General features: G+C 37.2%; 1 protein-coding gene across 5 annotated transcripts in view; it reads right to left on the bottom strand.

Moving 5' to 3' along the window:
- Positions 1-24936, bottom strand: part of SGK3 (serum/glucocorticoid regulated kinase family member 3) — a 130554-nt gene that overhangs the window by 2288 nt on the left and 103330 nt on the right. For 4 of the 5 annotated variants that reach the window (XM_057308130.1, XM_048216451.2, XM_026516393.4 and 1 more), the window contains 8 exons: positions 19493-19576; positions 19261-19392; positions 15534-15646; positions 15402-15438; positions 14701-14787; positions 9056-9151; positions 6875-7030; positions 2910-2999 (listed from right to left, as the gene is read on the bottom strand). In XM_057308130.1, the coding sequence (XP_057164113.1) occupies positions 2910-2999; positions 6875-7030; positions 9056-9151; positions 14701-14787; positions 15402-15438; positions 15534-15646; positions 19261-19392; positions 19493-19576 (795 nt within the window). Of the gene's footprint in view, positions 1-2908; positions 3000-6874; positions 7031-9055; positions 9152-14700; positions 14788-15401; positions 15439-15533; positions 15647-19260; positions 19393-19492; positions 19577-24936 lie in introns of those variants that run through there. The other variant, XM_057308131.1, reaches the window with a different exon arrangement.

Here is a 24936-nt window from a genome sequence, read left to right as displayed (position 1 = left end):
GAGAATGAAGGGGCTGTAAATAAAACCGTGCTACAGAGGCCATTAAGCATTTGGCTGGGACACCGCGGCTGTAGAAGCCTAAAGAAGCTGGGAAGCTGGGAAGTAAAGCGGGGCAGCTGCTCGATGGCAGGGGTTCTTCATCTTCCTTTACAAATCTGACACAAGCTAACGGACTCTCCCCTCCCCATGTATTTGCAGATCAAAACTGAGAGACAAATTCAGGTGACTCACTCCTAGAACTCATCCCTGAGCCTCTAGGTTATCTCTGCTCTAAGGCGGAGGGAATCCTTAGCATGTCTAGGTCCCTGAGTGCAACCGAGGTGAAGAGACAAAGATCCAGGGCAGATATTCTAGGTCAAGGATACAGCTAGCCTGGTAGGTCTACAAACAGCAGGGCACAGACAAGAGAAACCCAGAATGCTAGATCCCTCAATACGAGAAATTCCTCCAGAGAGGAAGAAAAATGCTACAAGTTGTATTTATGTACATCTAAAAAACGTCAAATTCTTACATGTAACCCCAGAAGGATGAGCTCTGGAATAAGACTAAGGTTTGAATTCTGGCTATGAAATTTGCTAGCTCTAATTTTTTATATAAACTACCCTATCTCTGTTTGTTTCCACTTCTGAAAGTAAGAATACTACCACCTACCTATTAAGGTTGTTGTGAGGATCTGATGTGGTAATACATAAAATTCCCAGGACCTGACATGTAGAAGGTGCTCAGTAAATGATGGCAAATGTTCTTTTTCTTAACTTTGTAGATATTTTATGAATGCCCTTATGGCTTGTGCTAGTACTGACAGGGATAATACTGTATTGCTTACGTTAAGAATGAGGGAGGGCTCTGTTATTTAACCTTTCTGCGCCTAAGTTAACTCATCTGTATTATATGGAAAATAGCAGTACTATTTCATAGAATTGCTGTCAGGGCTAAATAAAAAGGATGCAAATACTGAGAATAGAGTATGAGAACATTTACGTTATCATACTCTAACTTTCTGATCTTTGTTAATCTGTTAAGTGGAAAATGGTAACCTGTTACAGTTTGTCAGTGAGTTTGGACACCTTTTCATATATTTAAAAGCCATCTGTATTTATTTTTCTGTAACTGCATATTTTGTGCCTTTTGTTTATGTTTTTACTGGTTATTGGTCTTTTTTCTCACTGACTTGTAAGAATGCTTTATGTGTTAAAGAAATCTTCCCCAGTTTGTTATTTGCAGTGTTTTTTCCTTCTTTCTTACTACGTAGACATTTCTAAATTTAATGTGTCCAAATTTACCAATGTCTTCTGTGGCTTCTCGATTGTGGATCTTGCTTTAAAAAATTTAATTAATTAGTCAAAAAAAAGCGGAGATCCAATGGAGGTACTGACTCTGAAGTCAACCTTATTTCCATTTCCAGTACTGCGTAGGAGTACCTAACTCTTTAATGTGCCTGATGACATATTTGTTTGAGGATAACTTAGTTCAGTAAGACTTTCAATATAAAAAGAAAAATAAAATAATTCTTAAAGGTCCTAGATTCTTACTGCAAACTCTAGAAATTGGGGACAGAAATTGTCCTTAATGGAGTCACTTCTGGATAAGCTATATAAAATAAGGCAATCTACAAATATTGTTATGTTAATAGGTGTACAATGTCACACCTATTAAATATTACTAGTCATAAGCTATGCACTGAAACAAACCTTTAACAAAATGAGTAGACTAGATAATACTTTCCTGAAGTGATTTCCTTATTCTGCACTAATTTACTAAAAAAGTATGTCATGAATTCCACAACACCAAAACACTTTAAATAAAAGAAAAAAAAATTCACCTATGATCCCACAACCCCAAATCAATCTTGGTTTATATTATATTCTCTTTTATGCTTTATATGTTATTTTTACTGCTATTATAATACGTCACAAAAATTGCCACATTTTTTATTTGATAGTACAAGGATTGTCATGTTTTTATTTAACATTGTAAGGATCTTCTAAGTGCCTGCTCATTTTTACATTTATTATTATTACCATTCACTTAATAAGAAAAGGCAATCGAGCATAAGAAAGCATAGACAGAACAGTTATTTTGAAATGAGGCACAGACTTGAATCCTTGCTCTGCAACTTTTTAATCCAGCAATGTGGCATCTCTGACTTTCCATTTCTTCATTTATAAAACATGTATGATAAGAAGGACAGTAATAGTAGTAACTTGGTAGCACGAGGAATAAATTACATATTATAATCCATAAAAGTATATGCCTATAGATAAAGCTATCAATAGTTAGTTACATCATTATTGGCCTACTGATAATTATTAAAAATGTCCCTATTGTTCTGTATTTATTTCCCCAAATTTTCAGCATTGCTAATACTGTAAACAGTTCTTCAATGAAGCTTTCCTCTTTAAAAAGAAAAATCTTTAGGTAAAATGTTTCCATTAGTTGGTTTAACAAGTCAAGCTAACATGAACATTTTATTTTCCAAAAAGGTATCTAACAATTTACATTACCATTAATAATGTTTGCCTGTGCCTGGTTTTGTATCAATCTAGAAAAAAATGTGCATTAATGTTACTTAAAATGTTTGTTGATTTATAGGCATGAGACACCTCAGCTACTTTAATTTGCATCTTTTTTTAATCTAATAAGCTCATCCCTTTCTTATACATGCTTCAAAGAAACACTTCATAATTACTATGTTAAGAGATACTTTAACCAATGTAATAGAACTATAATTTTACTGGTCATCTTGAAGTTATCAGTGTCCTAGACAACCCCAAGAGACGTATTTTTCAAATATTGGTACTGATTCAATTTCATTCACATTAGATTTCTGAGATCTCCTGCTAAAATTATGATGAGCTACAGTTCTACACTTCACTATTTTAGAAAATGAGATTTGGATATATACTTACCACATTAGGATTAAATGGGGGTGGAATCCTCTTTTGCACAAGATCAGTCCAGCTGAGTGATTCAAAAAAAGGATGATTCTGAATTTCAAGCTACAATGTTAAAGAAACACACACATTTTTTTACTAATGTTGAAAAATATAATCAAGCACTCACTGAAAAATTATATGAAGCCAAACCATTACCACACTTTGTCCCTCAATAATTCTTTTAGGTACATGTTTATGGTATTTATGTGACAAAACAGTGCAGTAGAGAGACTACCAGAGCAGACACGAAAGACAGTTACTCAGAATGACCAACTTAAGTTACATCATCTTCACAGTCATAGTTTCTTTGTAGGTAAAATGGAGTTAACATTTCTATCCTAGATACTTCACAGGCTATTTTAAGGACTAGTGGAAAATATGGAAATAAAAGAAGTATGAAAATAATAAGGCACAAGGCGCCTGGGTGGCACAGTCGGTTAAGCGTCCAACCCCTGGTTTTGGCTCAGGTTGTGACCTCAGGATTGTGGAATCAAGCCCTGTGTTGGGCTCTGGCATTCAGCATGGAGTCTGCTTAAGACTCTCTCTGCCCCTCCCCATCATGGTCTCTCTCAAATAAATAAATCTTAAAAAAGAAAAGAAAAGAAAAGAAAAGAAAAGAAAAGAAAAGAAAAGAAAAGAAAAAAGCTCTGCATAGGCACAGAGAATTGTAATTACTGTCTGAATGGGAGAGGTAAAATCAAACTAATGAGTTATTGCACCGAAAAAAATTCTATTCTGGATATTATCAAAAGCTGGCACATTACTGATTCCAGTTATTTTCCCTGCAAGGTGACAGAAGAGTGTATAAAGCAGGATCCAACCTAGTTTGGTGGGCTTAAAAAGACTTTTTGGAGATGAAGTGATGTTTGATCAGAAGTTTGAAAGATGAGTAAAAATTAGTCATCTAAAAAATGAGGGGCAGAACATTCCAGACAGAATACGAAGGTCCTGACATGGCGAAGAGGTTAGTTTGATCAAGAAAATGAGTCAAATTATTGTTGCAGTACAGGGAAGGATTGGGACTGTCACACAAGGTGAAGTCTAAGAGGTAAACGGGCCATGTCATATTGGGTCAACACTAAGAATTTTGGATTTTATTCTAGGATTATGAGACGTCATGAGGGAGTTTTAGGAATGTCACAAATATGGGGGATTTTTGGTTTGTTTTTTAAGACCACTCTGCCTGTAATAGGGAAATGGACTGGAAAGCCTTGAGCAGATTAAGGAAAAATAGCTATTGTTGTGGCCAAACACAAGCTGAAAATGGTAAGGGCGCCTGGCTGGCTCAGTGGGTGGAACGTGCAACTCTTGAACTTAGGCTTGTAGGTTTGGGCCGCAAGCTGGATGTCGAGATTCCCTAAAAACAAAACCTTAAAAAAAAAAAAAAAAAGTGGGGGGCGCCTGGGTGGCACAGCGGTTAAGCATCTGCCTTTGGCTCAGGGCGTGATCCCAGCGTTATGGGATCGAGCCCCACATCAGGCTCCTCCGCTATGAGCCTGCTTCTTCCTCTCCCACTCCCCCTGCTTGTGTTCCCTCTCTCACTGGCTGTCTCTATCTCTGTCAAATAAATAAATAAAATCTTTAAAAAAAAAAAGTGGAAGATGATAGAAAAAGAGTAGTCACACTGGGGGCTGAAAAGTGTGTGGGTGTGGGAAAGATTTAGGAGGCAAATACAACAGGATGTGGCTGTCTGTTGGATATGGAAGTAAGGAAGAAAGAGGAGTCAAGAATGACTCAGATTTCTGAACTGAGGCACACAAAAGAAAAATGGCAGAAGTTCAATTTTGAACATGCTATGTTTGAGGTTCCCTCCAGAAATCCAAAGGGTTGTGTTGATAGGCAGGTATCCTATGAGTCCCAAGTTCAGAAGAGAGGGCTGGACTGGAGTTATAAACATGTAAGATGAAGACATACAGATAACCAAAGCCACTGGGCTAACTGAGACTATCCAGGAAGACAGCACAGAAGAAGAAAAGAGGGTTTAGGACAACCACAAGGAACCACAACACTTAACCATCAGGTTGAAGAAAGGAGTTTACACAGGAAATCATGGAAGAGGACCTGGAAATACAGAAAGGAAAGCATGAGATGACTGTGGGACGTTGCGAAGCCTATGGAACAAGAGTGTTGGAAGTTTATTTTTATTTTTTTTAAAGATTTTATTTATTTGTCAGAGAGAGAGAGAGGATAAGCAGGGGGAGCGGCAGGCAGAGGGAGAGGCAGACTCCCTGCTGAGCAAGGAGCCCAATGCAGGACTCAATTCCAGGACCCTGGGATCATGACCTGAGCCGAACGCAGATGCTTAACTGACTGAGCCCCCCAGGTGCCCATGATTCGGCAATTTTTAGTAGCTGTTTTTGGTAAACTGAGAAAGGAGAAGAGACTGGGAAAGAAAAAATGAGTATAGAAACTTTTAACCAGTTTGGCTGTGAAGGGAAAAAGTATTACCTGGCAGGACAGCATGGTTGAGGGGTTTTAGTTTAAGAAGCAAGAGACTTGCTAATGTTTAATTATTGATTGGAAGGACCCCTAACAAAAGGAAGTAGTTATCTGTGCAGAAAAAAAGCACGTACATGGTTCCCTATGAGGAGTGAGGATCCAGTGCAGAGGTGGAAACTGGCCTTTTCCACTACATTAGGAAGAAGGAAACAACAGTGAGCGGGTGCATGTAGGTCTGCAAATCTGACAGCGAGGCTGAGGTTGTTCGGCTCTGCTGATTCTGTTTTCCCTATAAAATAGGAGGCGAGGCCATCTGGCTAAAAGTGAAGAAGAAGAAAAGGAGTCTGGAAGTTTGGAGAACGTCTGAAACGGTTAGTACAGAGAGGAGAAGCAGCTAGAGAAACACAGGAGCATCACCAGGCAGCCATGAAGCACAGAGATTAGTGACCACGACTTTGCAAGTGCTTCCAATGTGCCCAGTGCTGCAAACTTCTTCAGCATTATTCAGCAGCCCAGAAGACAACTGGACTCAGCCAGGGTTGGGATTTCTGCCAGTGAAATGCATAAAAGGACCAAGGAGCAAGAAGGTGTGAAGTATTAACAAGACCGAATGAAACAATGGACTATGGAATGAATCCAAGCCAGACGCAAAACAGCTGACAGAGCAACCTACTGAACTGGGGAGTGTGGGAGGGGAACAGCAGTGCAGACAAGTTTGTTATTCACAGCTCAAGTTCACTACTGATAAACAGCCCCCAAAAATTTGTGAGAAATTTAAATGAATTTAAAAGTTCATGTTCCTCAGTAGTTCATGAATTTACTGACATGCGAACGTAACACCAGTAGCTACACAAGCCATTTAATTACCCTGATTTTTTTTAAAGATTTTTTTATTTTTAAGTAATCGCTACACCCAACGTGGGGCTCAAACCTACAACCCCGAGATCAAGAGTTGCAGCTCCATTGACTGAGCCAGCCAGGCACCCCTAATTACCCTGATTTTTTAAAAAACCAAACAACCTGAAAATTCTATAATTACCTCAGGGAGGTGTCACCAAATTCTCAGAAGAAAAAAGTTATTAAATGTTAGTTCAAGGCAAAAGGCATTACCTCATGCAGACATGAGGCACTCAATAAATTCTTGTTAAGTAAAATGATTTAAAAGTTTAGGTAACCAAAAAAGGCATGCCACACATTTTTTTTAAAAAGAAGGGAGGAAAATTCTTATAAATGAAAATCAAATAAATAATAGGGTGTGAAAGCAGGATGTGAGGGACGGGTGAAGAGGACAGGGTCAAACTGTTACAAAGATCAAATGAAAAACCACCTATGCATAGTGCTTCAAACCCTATAAACACTCGGTGAGAACTGCTGGGACAAGCATGCTTCTTTTCCATGGTGCTATTTAAGAGCTATATTCGTCCCAGTAAATGCCACATAAAGTAAGGATTTATCTTCAAATCTTAAATTAAAGCGGGTACTGGGAAGGATGTACATACAAAGTCTTCTTTGGCACCAAGTCGATTTTGCCTGTCTTTTTCTAGGAGTTCTTCCAGAATGGACCAGGCTGTGAGGCTCACTCCTGGCCTCAAACTTAGGGGCTTGTGAAGAATATTGTCATACATTTCAGCAACATCTCGGCAATAAAAAGGAGGCTGGGGGTGGGGGTGAGAAAAAGGAAAATAAAGTTAGTGTTAATTAAGCTATGCCGAAATGGGGTTAAAAGAATTGCATTTGGCCTTGCTTTACGGGGATCAGTCTGGGTCGGGACAGTTCTAGAAATGCACAGGCCTTGTGGGCACGTGTACATCTGCAGTGTGGTCTCCAAGGGGAAGAGGGTTTAAAACTCAGCACCATGTGGATGGAGCCCAATATGCGTTCACCAAATGTTCAAGAACACCTTGCAGACAGGTGTAAACTGTAAAACTTGTAATAGTATCTGTTTTAGCAAAAACCGCCAAACCTCATTAGAAGCATAAGGAAAGAATTACTACACACAGAGATGCAACACAGATCAAATATTAAATAATTTCTTGAGATTTGGGAATAAATGAATTAAAACTGAGATTTCCAGTCGAGATGGAGACCTGAAGATTGTGCTCCTTAAGTACTTATGGTAATGACGGCGTTGTGGGTGGGCTCCGCAGAATTACAATCTTATTGCTGCTAAAGCCTAAAGACCTGTACAGCTTCAACATGAGGATTAGCCAGTTAATTGTCGACTTTTAAACTAAAAATAATTTTTAAAGTTAAGGCAGTTATATAGCTTGTCACTTTCTTTTTTACAGGAAAGAAAAACGTTTTTACTTTTTAAAATTGAACTTTATTTTTAAATAGTTAATGTGTCATTAGTGAAGTATATGCTTCAAATGTTCCCTTTTCAATCAACAGCATTTTATATACAATGACAGTATTTTCCACTTTCATAGACCTCCAAAGAAATTTAAAGAATTCAGAAGTATCAGGACAGCAGAGACCCAGCATTTAAAGAAAGGAAGGCATATCAGGTATTCCAAGTCACTAGCATAACCACAACACTAAATCTTTTAATAAGCAAGGGCAAAGAAGAGACAGTGTTGGTTGTCATAGGAATCTATGATTCAAAGTCAGCAACATAAGATAAATGCCCTAACATGCTCCTGTGTTGGATTTCACTGAGAGCTCCCCAGTTTTCGGCGGGGGGGAACCCCCACACAAAACAAAAAAAAAACAAGCCCCAGCTCAGGTCTCTGCTGATGGTAGTATTTAGCTTAGTGGGGCAGCAGCATGGGTGATAAGCACACAGTCCCCAGCATGGGGATGCTGGACACTCATGGGATCACAAAAGGACTCTAGAAACTACTCTAAACACCTCAGAGTGTAAAGAAAAATATGTACTGTTCCAATAAGAATATGTAAACTAACCAAAGTGCCTAAACTGCTTGCTTTTGGTTGGAATGATATGTATTTTTTAAGTTTATTTTTTTAGTAACTTTCTACCCAACTTTCTACTCAACGAACTCAAGACCCCGAGATCAAGAATCACATTCCCCTCCAACTGATCCAGCCAGGCACTCCTGGTTGGAATATTAATTAATGTAGTAAAACAACTTTACACACGTTAATCAGAAGCACTGGTTGGCCTTATGTGTCTTCAATTAATAAAAACTGGGGTAAATGATTTCATAGTGAACATCTTTTTCAATAAAATCAAGACATGTTTGCGGTAAAGGGAATAGAGGGGGTTCCCAACAGCAGAAAAGGAGAGCACCAGTGTATTAATCCTATAAAAATAAAATAGAAGGCAAAACCAAAAAGATATGATCTTCTAATAAATACAAAAATCTTTTTCTTCCATCTTTTTGAAACTGGGCAAAATGATGACAGGGTAAACTGTATGAAAGTGAGTAATATTAATGTTATAGCTAGTGTCTATTTCTAAAAAATGCAAGTGGGATGAGAATACCTGATTAGTATAAGTAGTGATTACTATGACACAGAAATAATTACGTTAAAAGACCAGTAACAAAGGAAAAGTTTTCCCTTTTGTATATATCTCCAATGTGATTATGGATTCATTTAACCAGGTTACTACTACTCAATCGGTGTTACCTAGGAGTCCTTGGGATTATTAAAAATGAGAGACAACTCAGAGTAATGAAAATATATTGGAATAATAACAAAAGAGCAGAAATACATACCAATCCGTACAGCATTTCATACAGAACAGCACCAAGGCACCACCAATCTACAGTATTGTCATAGGGCTGTTTTCGGATTACTTCAGGAGCAAGGTACTATGGAAAACATTAAATATTAGAGCAACTCATAAACAACACATGCTAAATTTAGGAATAATTAAGAAATTTAAACAAATTTAAGATGTTACTGTGATTTTTAGTTGGTAGGGTATGCTCATCCTACACCAGTGGTTCTCAGGCCTTCAGAATCATGTGGCACATTTTTCAAAATACACATATTCAAGCACTTCCCCCCACAAACTGTGATGCAATTAGGGCAAGCGGAAGAGGACAACAAATACCGAAATCTGTAATACTATTTAAACTAGGTATTGGGTTGGGGGAGCAGGGAGAGTTTTTCACAAGATTAATTTATTTTAGAAATTCCTCTGGTCATTACTCATAATTGTTTCTCTTGAAGAAAGAATTTTTAATGTGGCAATTATAATCCATTTTTCCCTTCAGTTAAAGATAAAAGAATGTGAACTGCATTGTTATTAGGAATTATAATAGTAACTACTATTAATTACTATAGTAATTACTGTAATTACTATATAATTCTCTAACATATTATTTAGAAAAGTTATGTAAGCTATTAGATAGCTATGCACATTTTACTTGTAAAACATTTAAACATCATAATTTCACACATATAAAATGGTGAATCTGAATTTAAGATTCTAATATATATATTTTCTCTTCCTATATGAAAAAAGGAAATAATTTCCTCTTAGGTTTTTTATTTTTTTTTAAAGATTTTATTTATTTATTCGACAGAGATAGAGACAGCCAGCGAGAGAGGGAACACAAGCAGGGGTAGTGGGAGAGGAAGAAGCAGGCTTATAGCGGAGGAGCCTGATGTGGGGCTCGATCCCATAACGCCCGGATCACGCCCTGAGCTGAAAGCAGACGCTTAACTGCTGTGCCACCCAGGCGCCCCTGTTTTTTTTTTTAATGTGATCCAAAGAAACAGCAAAATATATTAAAAGGGTTTAGTAATTTCTGATTACATTTAGATTTAGATGACCAAAACAAACCTTGTGTTTCCTCTCTAAAAACTAGAGGACTTAAAGATTTTGATAACTATACAATCAATATACATCCGAGATAGTCCAAGATGGCAGCGCAGGAATAGGAGACCTTGGTTTCTTCTGGCCCTAGAAATTCAGCTAGACAGCTATCAAATCACTCTGAACACCTGAGAACTCAACTGGAGATCTAAGAATAGCTGCAACTCTACATATAGAAAAGCGACCACTTTCTGCAAGGTAGAGGTGCGGAGAAGTGAATCCGAGGGGATATATGGGAAGATAAACCACAGGTGGAGGGAGCCTCCGTCAGCCAGCACCTGAAAGTGATATACCAGCTGAGCACAAAATCAGAACTTCTAGAAGTCTACTCCGGAGAAGGACGTCCCTGCCTGAAAGGTGCTCAGGTGGCAAAACGGGGCGGAATCCTAGGTGGTACAGCGTGGTCTGAGGATCCCCAGGGTTACAGGAAGACCGGGGGTGCCTGAGTGGGGCAGAGCTCCCAGGCATCGGAGTGGGAAGCCAGCAGCAGTCAGCGAGCCCAGGAATAGGCTCGCAGCTCAGGGTTGCCATATACCACAAACCCAGGCACAGATGGGGAAGCCCAGCAAAAGGTGGAATGTCTGCGAGACCCCCTCCCATTTCCCCTGGAGGAGCGGCACGGGTGCAAGTCCCAGCAGTTTGCAGAGTTTGGAGACTCAAAACCTAGCCGCATGCCTGAGATAGAAATGCTGGGTCACAGGCTGGGTGAGCAAGGAGTGCAGCCAGAGACCAGGGAGACAGGAGTAACTGACTGGTTTTCCCTGAAGGTGCACTGAGGAGCGGGGCCCCTAGCTTTTGGTTCCGGGGCGGAGACTGGGAGGCTGCCATTTTCATTCTCATCCTCTAAAGCGGCCTGGAAAGCCTTCAGGGAACAAAAGCTACTTGGAGCAATCTGGAGCAGATTACTTAGTTTGGGCCCCTGGCAAGCTAAGTGCAATTCTGCCCAAAGACACTTGAGAATCACTGCGACAGGCCCCTCCCCCAGATCGGCAAGAACATCCATCTAAGACCAAGTTTACCCATCACAGAACTGCAAAACTCCAGCGCTATGGGAAAAGAGTATATATAGAATTCATGTTTTTTTTTTAAAACCACAATTCTTTAGTCTTTCAATTTTAATTTTTTTCTCTTTCCGTTTTCAACCAATTTCTTATTTTATCAACTTTAAAAATCTTTTTTAATTTGCATTTTTATACTTACATTCTACCCTTTTTGTATTTAATTTTTTTGTATGTACACACACACACATAAATATATATATTGCTTTCTTTACAATTTTGTGATGCAGTTTCTTCTAACAGACCAAAATACACCCAGAATCTAGTATATTGCTCTGTTCTCTTCACTTTTCTGATCATATTCTCTTTCTTCTTCTTTTTTTTGTTAAAGTCTTCTTAAATTTTCATCTTTACAATTATATTCTACCCTTTCAATGTATTTAATTTTATTTTTGTGTGTGTATATATGTATATATATATAACTTTTTCTTTCTTTACAATTTTGGGATGTAGTTTCTTCTAACAAACAGACCAAAATATACTCAGGATCCAGTGTATTGCTCTGTTCTGTTCACTTGGCTGATTATTTTCTGTCTCTTTTTTTAAATTTAAATTTCTTTTTGGTTCAGTTTCAGGTCTCTTCTGATTTGTTTAGTGTATATTTCTCTGGGGTCGTTGTTGCCATTTTAGTATTTTGTTCTCTTGTTCATCTATTCTTCTCTGGACAGAGCGACAAGATGGAAAAACTCACCTCTACAAAGAGAACAAGAGGCAGTACTCACTGACTTAATCAGTATGGATATAAGTAAGATGTCGGAACTAGAGTTCAAAATAACGATTCTTAAGATACTAGCTGGGCTGGAAAAAGCTGGAAGACACTAGAGAATCCCATTCTGGAGAAATAAAAGAACTAAAATCTAATCAAGTGAACATAAAAAAGGCTATTAATGAGATGCAATAAAAAATGGAGGCTCTAAATAGGATAAATGAGGCAGAAGAGAAAATTAGTGATATAGAAGACAAAATGATGGAGAATAAAGAAGCTGAGAAAAAGAGAGATAAACTACTGGATCAGAAGGAGAGAATCCAAGACATAAGTAATACCATAAAGTGAAATAATATTAGAATAATTGGGATCGCAGAAGAAAAGGAAAGAGAGGGAGGGGGCAGAAAGTATATTGGAGCAAATTATAGCAGAGAACTTCCCTAATCTGGGGAAGGAAGCAGGCATTCAAGTCCATGAGGCACAGACAAGCCCCCTCAAAATCAATAAAAATAGGTGAATACATCGACATATAATAGTGAAACTTGCAAATGTCAGAGACAAAGAGAAAATCCTGAAAGCAGCTTGGGACAAGAGGTCCATAACCTACAAGGGTAGAAACATTAGACTGGCAGCAGACCTATCCACAGACACCTGGCAGGCCAGAAAGGACTGGCATGATATATTCATGGTACTAAATGAGAAAAATATGCAGCCAAGAATGCTTTATCTAGCAAGGCTGTCATTCAAAACAGGAGAGATAAAGAGCTTCCAGGACAAAAAGAAACCAGAATTTGTGATCACTAAACCAGCCCTGCAAGAAATATTAAAAGGGATCCTTTAAGCAGAGAGAGAGCCCAAAAGTAAAACAAACCAGAAAGGAACAGAGACAATATATAGAAACAGTGACTTTACAGGTAATACAATGGCACTAAATTCACATCTTTCAATAGTTACTCTGAATGACCAGAGGATCATAGTGGACGGGAGGGAAAAATAAAACAAGATGAAATCAGAGACGGAGACAAACCATAAGAAACTCTTAATCATAGGAAACAAACAGGGTTGCTGGAGGGGAGAGGGCTGAAGGGATGGGGTGGCGGACATTTAGGAGGGCATGTGATGTAATGAGCACCGGGTATTATATAAGACTGATGAATCACTGACCTCTACCTCTGAAACTAATAATTCATTATAGGTTAATTAATTGAATTTAAATAAAAACTAAAATTTTAAAATTTAAAAAATAAAATCAACTTAAAGGAGATATAATTTACATAAAAATGCATCCATATTCAAAAAACTCAATTTACATTCAGAAAAAAATGTTTCTTCATACACAAACCAAACCAGAATGGTTACAAATATATATAAAAGCTAGGGTTGATTAGAGAAGGGAAGGAGAAAAAAACATTTCAAAGTATTTTTACTTCATTTTTTTTTTTAGCTTTTCTGATCTTGATTAAAAGTCTCATGAGAGCCATTTTCTCACATATTTCATCATATTTGCAATTACTCTACAAAAAAGATGAAATACTACCTGGCTTCTAAGATCACTATAAATACATTAAAATTAGGATAGTTTAAAATAAACTAAACGTGTGTGTGTGTGTGTGTGTGTGTGTGTGTAGTAAGAATAACAAGGCTTTAAGATAATTGTAAGGATTATTATTATTGTCTCAAATGGAAGGATACATTTTCTGCTAGCTAACATGATGAGAGGATGAGATGCTCTGATTAATTCTGACTTGTGGTTTTCTTTTTTTTTAAAGATTTTATTTATTTATTTGATAGCGAGAGAGAGAGAGAGAGAGCACGCACAAGCAGGGGGAGAGGCAGACGGAGAGGGAGAAGCAGGCTCCCCGCTGAGTAGGTAGGCCAATTTGGGACTCGATCCCAGGACCCCAGGACCAGAACCTGAGCTGAAGGCATATGCTTAACCGACTGAAACACCTAAGCGCCCTGACTTGTGTTTTTTTTTTCCTCCATATCCACTGCTTTACTTTCTTCTGTTAAACACATGGTTAATTTTACTGTAAAATATTTTTATTATAAGAAAAAGAGAAAACAGAAACTAGTATAGCTGCCACTAATTATAGGCAATGTCAATATTTTGCCATATTTGCTTTAGCTTATTAAAAAAAAAGCTTTATTTAGATTTTCACATATGATGCAATTTACTCATTTTAAAGTGTGTAATTCAATGGCTATTGGTATATTTGGAGTGGTGTAAACATTACCACAATTTTAGCACATTTTTCATCGCTGATTAGTGATTTTTTTTAAAGCATCAAAAATCTAATCAAATGCTTTAAAAAGCCTAAGGTAAACTTTTAACATTAAAAACAAATAAGCAAATGGGGGGATGGGGTAATTGGGTGATGGGCATTAAAGAGGGCGCTTGATGTAATGAGTATTGGGTGTTACATACAACTGATGAATCACTAAATTCTACCCCTGAAACTAATAATACACTATATGTTAACTAACTTGAATTTAAATAAAATCTAAAAAAACAAAAATAAAAACAAATAAACATAATTTATATCTTTGTTGGGTTATCTGTGATAGCTTACAATCACAATTAAAAATACTATCAATAAACTTTAAATGTTTTGAAGGGATGATTACTAGATATATACAAGCGGCTAAAAGCTTTCTGAAATGAGAGTTTTATTCTACTTTTCTGATTTCAAATATTGTACGGGCACTTTGTGATTCATTTTTGCATTTTACACATGATTATATAAACAACAACTGAAACATATTTCTTACCTCTGGTGTCCCACAAAATGTTGTTGTTGTGTCAGATATAGCAATTCCTTCTTTACAAAGTCCAAAATCTGTTAAGACAACATGTCCCTGACAAACAGAGGGGCAGTAAGATAAAACAATGCATGGGCATAAACTGACAATTTTAAAAACCATTTCACTTTGAAATAATTATAGAGCCACAGGAAATTGCAAAAATAGTACACAGAGTTTCGTGTACCCCTCACCCAGCTTCTCCCAATGCTGATAGCTTATGTAACTGTAGTGAAATATCAAAATCAGGAAACGGACATTGGTAGAATACTGTTAACCAGACTGCCAGTTTTATTCAGTCTTCGTTATTATTATTATTACTTTTTGACACATATGCACTTGGGTGTGTGTGTACGTATGTGTGGTTCTATGCAATAGAGATGTGCGGATCTATGTAACTACCGCCTCAATCAAGACAGAAAACTATCCATCACCCCAAAGGAACTAAAGAACTCACTCATGCTACCCCTTTATCTTTGTACTCCCCTATGCCACTGTCCCTGTCACCTTGCAACCACTCATCTGTTTTCTATCTCTACAGTTCTGTCATTTGGAGAATGTTATGTAAATGGAATGAGGCCATGTGAGGAACCTTTGAGGTTGCCTTTTTTCCACCAAGCATAACAACAATAAAATTGAGAATTGGTAGATTTTTAGAAGATAATACTTACTACTGAATCCAAAAGAATATTTTCTGGTTTCAAGTCTCTATTAAATTAAAAGGAAAGAAAAGCAAAACTGAGTATTAACTGAAATAAAGTAATAAAACAAGACGTTTTTACAAGAAATACATTAAAATGTACCTGTATACTATTTTGATGGAGTGCAAGTAACCCAATGCACTGGCAATTTCAGCAGCATAAAACCTAGCTCTGTGTTCAGGAAAGGACCGTTCTCTCTGTAAGTGGAAAAACAGCTGTAAAATGAAAAAAGAAATGGGTATTAAGATCACGCACATAAAGTGAAATAAATATATCCTATAAATAAAAAAATAGGATTTCTGTTATTCTGAACATGAGATAAAAACTCACCAAAGCACAGAACTGTGACTCTCCCCTGTGTCCCCCTCCTCACAAGCATTCTCTCTTCACCCACACATCTTTCTTTACCCTTGCTAACTTTAACTTGCTCATCTGTCAGTCACTCCTCAGTCCTCAATGTGGCAGTGTCCTCACCATGCTGGAAAAGATTATCAACCCAGACCAATGATCTGGATATCTCCATGGAGTCAATAAGGTCTCTCACTAGGCTTTTTTTGACTGTGGTTTCATTTTGGGAAAAAAAAACAAAACACAACACTATTCAGAGATTGGAAACAAGTGGCTGGCAGACCAAATATAACCCACAGATATAATGTGTTTGAGCCAAATACTGTTTTTAGAAAAATCTAAATTAACTGGTAACATTTAAAAATGGAGAAATTTTTTTGGTAAGAATTCAGGTTTGGTTTCTTCCGGGGGGTGGGGGGGGGAAGCAGCTCTGCAACATTAAGCCTAAACGCCAGTGCGGTAGCAAATGGGTGGCGCTGAGCAGCAGCTGGACTCTCCAGTTCATTCCTTTTACTTCTGAAATCGTATTTTATTTCTTACTATCTGTCCTTTACTCATTAGGTTCCCTGCCTGGGCGAAGTTTGCTGTAGGTTCTTACTCTAAGTTCCCTGGTTCTAAAACTGGTCTTGCCTTAGGGCTCCTTGTTCCTTGGAGAGCTCCATATCCGCTCCTTTCTGGCCCCTGACACTGCAGGGATGGCAAAGTTTCTGTCCTCAGTTTCTCTGCTGTTATTCTTTCTCTGGATACCCTATCCACGTAACCTGATCCATCCAGATTTCAAACACCTCTATGTCGATGCCTTTCATGTGGACATACCCCACCTACACCTCTGCTTGGAGCTTCTCCTGCAAAGACTTGCTGCCTGCTGCTCTTTCTTGAATATTTCACAAGCCAACAAATTCAACTTGTCTAGAACAGAGCCCCCGTCTTCTTTTACAGATTTACTGCTACTGCTGCTGTAGTCTATCCTTTAATGACATCACTTTCTACCCAGCCCTCTGAGCCCTAACAAGGTACAGTGAGAAGAGTCAGGTTTTCAAGCTGATCAGAGTTGGATTTAAGTCCTAGTTCTTCTCTTTTTGTGTGCAATTCATTTAACTTCTCTGACTTAAAAAAATTGTCCCCCAATTTTTGTTAACCTCTTCTGAAAGGTTATGGTGAAGATCAGTTATAATAGATCCTGAGAGAGGAGGGACGTGGAGGCTGGCCTGGGATTCCTCTAGACTGCTCCTTTACCCTTAGCCTCTATATCTAACTATTGAATACATTCTTCTGTTTTTATCTTTTTTTTTTTTAAAGATTTTATTTATTTATTCGACAGAGATAGAGACAGCCAGCGAGACAGGGAACACAGTCAGGGGGAGTGGGAGAGGAAGAAGCAGGCTCATAGCGGAGGAGCCTGATGTGGGGCTCGATCCCATAATGCCGGGATCATGCCCTGAGCCGAAGGCAGACGCTTAACCTCTGTGCCACCCAGGCGCCCCCTTTATTGCTCTTCTAACTACCGCCCCATTCAACTCCTCCTCCACCAACCCCAACATTCTATTCTTTTTATTCCCCATTATCTTAGCCAAGTCTATCTTTTAGAATACAAATCTACATCTTTCCACCTTTGCCACTCAGTGTATGAGTGATAACTGTGTAAAAAGGGGTCAGAAGCAAGGTCCTAAAACAAGATGAAGAAACCATGGACAAAAGCAGGAAGCTTGCAACAGGATCTCATCTGCAGCTAATGCCTTGCAGGACATTTCAAAGTCACAAATTGGTACTCAGGTCCAGGTTAAATCCAAGACCTGACACTTACTAGAAAACATGGTGACATTGAGAAAGTTATTTAACTTCTCTGAGCCTTAGTTTCCTTATCTATAAAATAGGTATAAGAGTATTTATCTCAAAGAGTTATAATGATTAATTGAAATAATGCAGGTAAAATAATTACAAAGTGCCAGGCCCTCAATAAATTCTCATTATGTTAGCACTCATATACAGACAAAATAAAATGGAAACCTTCAAATCTTCAGCCTTCAAAGTTTTGCCTCTACACTGAGGAGGCACATGGCATTTTTGTTATAGATGTAGGGGGTTGGGCTTTTTTAAAAAGATTTTATTTATTTATTTGACAGAGAGAGAGACAGCCAGTGAGACAGGGAATACAAGCAGTGGGAGTAGGAGAGGAAGAAGTAGGCTCCCAGCAGAGGAGCCCGATGCAGGGCTTGATCCCAGGACCCTGGGATCAAACCCTGAGCCAAAGGCAGACTTCCAACGACTGAGCCACCCAGGCACCCCAGATGTAGGGGGTTGTATAATGATTACTTTAATGATCTTCCCCCAAAATGATCTAAGTGTGTCTGATCATCTTTCAGGTTTGCAGAGTAGACATTAGTCTTCCTTCTAATTCCTTTATTCTATAGTTAGGTATACCATATTAAGGCTGAAATAATTATCTTCCTCTCTTTCTGATCTGGGACTAGGGGATGAAAGATCCCTTTGTAAAGATAGGACACAATCTGTGAGAATAATTTTTAGAGACATTCACAGGTCAGAGACCAAGCAAATTAGAAAGATATAAGGATTGAGAAACAGAAGAACAAGGGGTAGTCTGCTGCCTAAATCCTGGAATCACATTCCCTGAGTTCAATTCCTACCTCTAATACTTACTAACCACATGCCTCGAGCAAGTTACCTAGCTTCTCTGTGCCTCAGTTTCTTTATCTTATATAAGGGGATTGTTGTGAAGATAAAATAGTACATATAAAGAGTCAGAGTGCTGGGCACATAAGTATACTTGATGCATGTTAGCTATTACTGTAATTATTATCACGACTGTAGCGTTTTCCAAAATGTATTTCAATATCCCTCTGATTCAGAGTTTTAGGGAATATTATTAACAGATTTGGTTCAAATAAAAAGGGACTGCATGCTAAGAAAATATTTTCAAAGAAATCTTGGCTTTGTTTAAGGCAGAACTCAAAATCTTTAACATGCTGAAACATATTGTGAATCACCAAGAAACATACTGTTAATTGCCAATGGGACAGAACATGAAACGCTTTCTAAACTGACTTCACCACAGAACTCTTTATTAGAGGATCACCTCGTCTGATTATAGTTTGCATGTTTTAGAAAATGACAGGCTAGAGTAATCTTTATATGCAGCTGTGAAGACAATAATTATCTAAATACAAATCATGTTTTATTCTAACGTTTCAGTATATTATTCTTGCTATAATACTATCCGTGAAGTCTGTAGCTTCACACCAAGCTTCCCTTATGAATCTTCCCACCTACACACCATAAGCTGCTTAAGAGCTTTGTTTACAATTCTCTACAGCTTGCTCTGTGCTTATTAGCCAGCATCTTGAATCTAATAGCTGTTAATGCTGGCCTATCCTTCCAAAAACCGGTAAGTAAAGAAAAACTGTGACTTTATTCTAATTTTTCTAAACATTATCAACATTAGAAAACTAATCATAAAACTCACCTCCCCTCCGTTAACAAAATCCAGAACAAAATAAAGCTTTTCAGTTGTTTGGAAAGAATAATGTAATCCAACCAAAAATGGATGTTTCACATTTTTCAAAAGCACATTACGTTCAGCCATGATATGTTTTTGCTGTAAAAAAAAGTAAAGGATCAACTTGTATTATATACCAGAAAACAATTCTGTTAATTGAGAAAATGGATTTAGGAGAAACAATGCTATTTTATTTTACCTCTTTTCTGTTGAGAACTATTTTTTTCTGTAACACTTTGACAGCATAAAATTTTCCATCCAGTTTCCGTTTTGCAAGAAGAACCTGTTGTAAAGATTGTGCTATTAGAAATTTCAATATTTTGATAGAAATAATTCACTCATCAATAAATTCATACTTAAATTATGTACAAAGGAAGTCTAAAAGGGACTTAGATGATGTTTTAGTTTTGAAAACTGAAAACTACTGAATTTGTTTTTATTCGACTTCTCCTTAGACATTTTAATAAAACAGTAACAAAAAAGGAATGTTAATCATTTGAATAGCCAGGTACCATTTCTTTGTCACTTAATGTGACGATGTTTGAGATTTTTACCAAATTTAAGTCCCGAAATCTACAGTGCTTGAGATCCTTAAGTATGAGGTGTGTGTGCTCGCACGCCAGCCCTGAGTCCGAGAAAGTGTCCTTAGAAAATACTGAGGCTATCAACTTTGTGGATAGATTAAAAAAACGGAGAACAAAATGGTTTCTATGTGATGAAATGCATTTTTGTTTTAACATTTAGGTTTCTCTTATAAGTTTTAAATTCAGAAGCATTCAGAGGAAGAAGCACCATGTGTAGCTGAGTTTCTACAATGGGCTGGGCTGTATGCACTTTCATGGATCTGAAGAAATTTAGACTCTCTTGCCCCAGAAAAAAAGTAGACATACTTAGGGTTTTGCAAATAACTTCAAGGGATTCAAGATGTCCAACAAGTGGTGTAACTATTAAATGATGCATTCCAAAGCGTTCTGAGATGAGCCGACACGGCAACTAGTGACACCGCGGGCCTTGTGTTCTAGTATATGCATCGTCTTCCTCGCTACAACTTAAAACCCCAGTCTAATCATGAGAAAAATATCAAATTCCAATCAAGGGACATCTTACAATATACCTAATTAGTACTTCTCAAAACCATCAAGGTCCTCAAAAACAAGGAAAGTCTGAGAAGCCGTCACAGCTAAGAGAAGCTTAAGGAGACAACACAACTAAATGTAATGTGGTCTTATGGATGAGATCCTAGAACAAAAAAAGGACATCGGGTAAAAAGTAAGGAAATCTGAATAAACAATGGACTTTGTATCAATGCTGGCTCATTAACTGGAACACGTGTACCAGGTAATGTAAGATATTAACCACAGGGACACTGGGTGTGGAGTGGAGGATAGTTTGGGAATTCTCTGAACTTCTTGTATTTTTCTCTTTACTCAATTTTTCTGTAAATCTAAACTGTTCTAAAAAAAGAAAGCCTATTAATTAGAAAAAAAAGTTTGTTTTTAATCAAGATGGAGTCAAAACATCTTCAGGGTAAAAATGTCCTGGGCTCAACTGTTGGCATTTTCCCCATTTTCCATTCTTTTGTTACAATATTTGACTCTATAGAACATCTTTCCTTCTTACATTTTTCCTTTTCTCAACACCTCCCACCTGCCTGGCCTTTCCTGCTCTAGTCTGATTGGTTCATCTTCCAAAACATTATGAGAAAATAATTCAAATGTGGCAATTAGGAAGTACCAGTTTCCTTAAAGTAAGCATTTTTCAATAGATTGGTAGATTTGGAGAACAGACCAGATGGTTAAGAAACAAACAGGCAAAAGGAAAATGGAATCAAGACCCCTCAATGGAGAAGAGTGTAGAATAAATGTTTTAGATTGCCATTATTTATTTTAGTCTATCATATTTTTTTTCTATTTTTCTTTCTTTTTTTTTTTTTTTTAAGATTTTTATTTATTTATTTGACAGAGGGAGACAGCCAGCGAGAGAGGGAACACAAGCAGGGGGAGTGGGAGAGGAAGAAGCAGGCTCCTAGCGGAGGAGCCTGATGTGGGGCTCGATCCCAGAGCACCGGGATCACGCCCTGAGCAGAAGGCAGATGCTTAACAACTGCGCCACCCAGGTGCCCCTTCTATTTTTCAAACACATTCTGGATTTGCATTTGTTTTACTTTTCCATCTTTTTTGGTGTATTCTGCTTTTGTTTTACTGTATTTTATTAGTTTCTAACCATTTTGCAAGATTTTTAATTTTTATTAAATATATATATAGAATAACTCACAAATCATTACAGCTCAGTAAATTACTACAAAATGAACACACATTAACTACTATCCAGGTCAAAAAATTAAACATTCGTGGATAGTTTTGGGTTCATTTCTGGGTTTTCTATTCTGTTCCATTGATCTACGTGTCTATTTTTGTATTTACCCAAAGAATACAAAAAAACTAATTCGAAGGGATACATGCACTCTGTAAGGCAGCATTATCTACAATAGTCAAATTATGGAAAACCCCCAAACTTCCATCGACAGATGAATGGAAAAAGAAGATGTGGTATTTATATATATTGGAATATTACTCAGCCATTACAAGAATGAAATCTTGCCATTTGCAATGACATGATGGAGTTAGTATTATGCCAAATGAAGTAAGTCAGTCAGAGAAAGACAAATACCATATTATCTCATTCATATGTGGAATTTAAGGAACAAAACAAAGATCATAGGGGAAAAAAAGAGAGAGGCAAACCAAGGAACAGACTCTTAACTACAGAGAACAAACTGATGGTTATCACAGGGGAGGTGGGTGGGGGGACAGGTTAATTGGGTGACAGGGTTTAAGGAGGGCACTTGTGTTGAGCACCAGGTGTTATATGTAAGTGTTGAATCACTAAATTGTACACCTGAAACTGATATTACACTGGATGTTAACTGGAAATTAAATAAAAATTTCAAAAAATAAAAAAAAATAAAAAAAATAAAACATTATCAGTAGCCTGAAGCCCCCTTGTATCCTATTTCAGAAACTACTTATCCCTGTCTTCCTCAACTATCTCAATTTGTAATAACACAGCTTTTGTCTTTTTTTAAATTTTATGTAATTAGAATCATATAAAGTTGTCTCTAACTTCTTTCACTCGTAATATGCATTCATGTTGTGCCCCATAGCATAACTTTTGTATTTTTATTGTTGTATAGAATAATGCATTATACAATTTAAAAAATTTAATTCCAGCATAGCTAAATACAATGTTCTATTAGTTTCAGGTGTATAATACAGTAATTCAACAATTCTGTACACTACTCAGTGCTCATTATGGTAAGTATACTTTTTTTTTTTTTTTAAATAATAAGTGCACTCTTAATCACCTTCACCTACTTCACCCATCCCCCCACCCACTTCCCCTCTGGTAACCATCAGTTTATGCTCTACAGTTAAGAGTCTGTTCCTTGGTTTCTCTTTTTTCCCTTTTTTCATTTGTTTTGTTTCTTAAATTCACACATGAATGAAATCATATGGTATTTATCTCTCTCTGACCAACTTATTCCACTTAGCATTATACTCTTTAGATTCACCCATTTTGTTGTACATGGCAAGATTTCACTCTTTTTTACAGCTCAGTAATATTCCACTGTATGTATACACTACATCATCTCTATCCATTCATCAGCTGATGGACACTTGGGTTGTTTTCATATCCTGGTTATTGTAAATAATGCTGTTATGAATAGAGGGGGACATATATCTTTTTGAATTAGTGTTTTCCTATTCTTTGGGTAAATACCTAATAGAATTACTGGATCATATGGTAGTTCTGTTTTTAGTTTTTTGAGGAAACTCCATAACGTTTTCCATAGTGGCTATACCAGTTTGCATTCCTACCAACTGTGCACAAGGGTTCCTCCTTCTCCAAATCCTTATGAACACTTTTTGATTTTAGCCATTCTGACAGGCAGGAGGTGATAGCGCACTGTGGTTTTGATTTGTATCTCCCTGATGATGATGTTGAGCATCTTTTCACGTGTCTGTTGGCCATGCGTATGTCCTCTTTGGAGAATAGTTTATTCATGTCTTCTGCCCCTCTTCTAATTGGATTACTTGGGTTTTCTGGTGTTGAGTTGTATAAGTTCTTTATCTATTTTGGATACTAACCCTGTATCAACTGTATCATTTGCAAATACCTTCTCCCATTCAGTAGGACTTTCTATTTTGATGTAGTCTCAATAGTTTATTTTTGGTTTTGTTTCCCTTGCCTCAGGAGACATATCTAGAAGAATGTCAGAGAAATTACTGCCTGTGTGCTCTCCTAGGATTTTTATGGTTTCAAGTCTCACATTTAGGTCTTAATCTATTTTGAGTTTATTTTTGTGTATGGTCTAAGAACATGGTCCAGTCTCATTCTTTTGCATGTAGCTATCCAGTTTTCCCAACGCCATTTGTTGAACAGACTTTGTCCCATTGCATATTCTTAACACTCCTTTGTTGAAGATTAATTGACCATATAATTGTGGGTTTATTTCTGGACTCTCTATTCTGTTCCATTGATTTATGTGTATTTTTGTGCCACTACCATCTTGACATCCGGATTGTGATACCTCCAGTTTTGTTTTACTTTTTCAAGATTACTTTGGCTATTATTCAGGGTCTTTTGTGGTTCCATATAAATTTTAGGATTATTCGATTAGTTCTGTGAAAAACTACATTACACAGTTTAATCCACTCTTTAATTAACAGACATTTAGATTGTTTATGAATAACATTTAGACTGCCATGAATATTCTAGCATATGCCTTGCTTAGTGCATATGTGCATGCATTTCTGTTGGATATATAGCTAGAAGTAGAACCGATGTGTCACACAGATAATGGCATATGTTTAGCTTCAATAATCAACACGAGTTTTCAACTGCATAAAAAATGAAATACACAGGAATAAATCTAATTAAAGATGTATAAAAACTCTATATAAAACACTATAAAACAGTATTGAGAAAAGTTAAAGATGAACTAAATTAAGAAATGGATATACCATGGTCATGGATTAGAAGACTCAATGTAAAAATAACAATTTTCCCCAAATTGACCTACATATTAAATGCAATCCCAATCAAAATTCAGCAGAACTTTGTGGAAATTGGCATGCTAATTCTAAAACTTAAAAAGATATGCAAAGGGCTAAGACTCTTGAAGAATAAGAAGGAAGGACCTGTTTTGCTGGCTATCAAGCTACACAGTCTAATAGACTAATGGAACAATATATAATATCTTCAAACAGAAATATTAAACCTAAAATCCAGAAGCAGATCCATGCAAATATGGACACTAGATAAATAATGAAGGTCACCCTGCAGATGAGTGGGGAAAGAACTGTCCTTTCAATAAATTGTGTGGGATCCGTTGGATATCAATAGGGGGGGAAAAGAACTGTGACCCTACAACTTCATGCTATATCCAAGAACCAATTCCTGATAGACTCTAGATCTAAATATGAAGTTTCCAGAAGACAATGCTTTTTGTTTTTAATGACAGACTATCTCTAACATCCCAACAGACTGTGAACACTCTGAGTGCAGTATCCCTTTCCAACTTTCTATTGCTGTACTAGCACAACGTCCATCATGTAGCGGGTGGTCAATATGTATGTGCTG

This window comes from Ursus arctos, unplaced genomic scaffold (genome assembly GCF_023065955.2).
Source record: "Ursus arctos isolate Adak ecotype North America unplaced genomic scaffold, UrsArc2.0 scaffold_6, whole genome shotgun sequence".
NCBI classification, from domain to species: Eukaryota; Metazoa; Chordata; class Mammalia; order Carnivora; family Ursidae; genus Ursus; species Ursus arctos.
The sequence above is the reverse complement of the archived record's forward strand: the minus strand, read 5'-3'. Positions and strand labels throughout refer to the sequence as shown.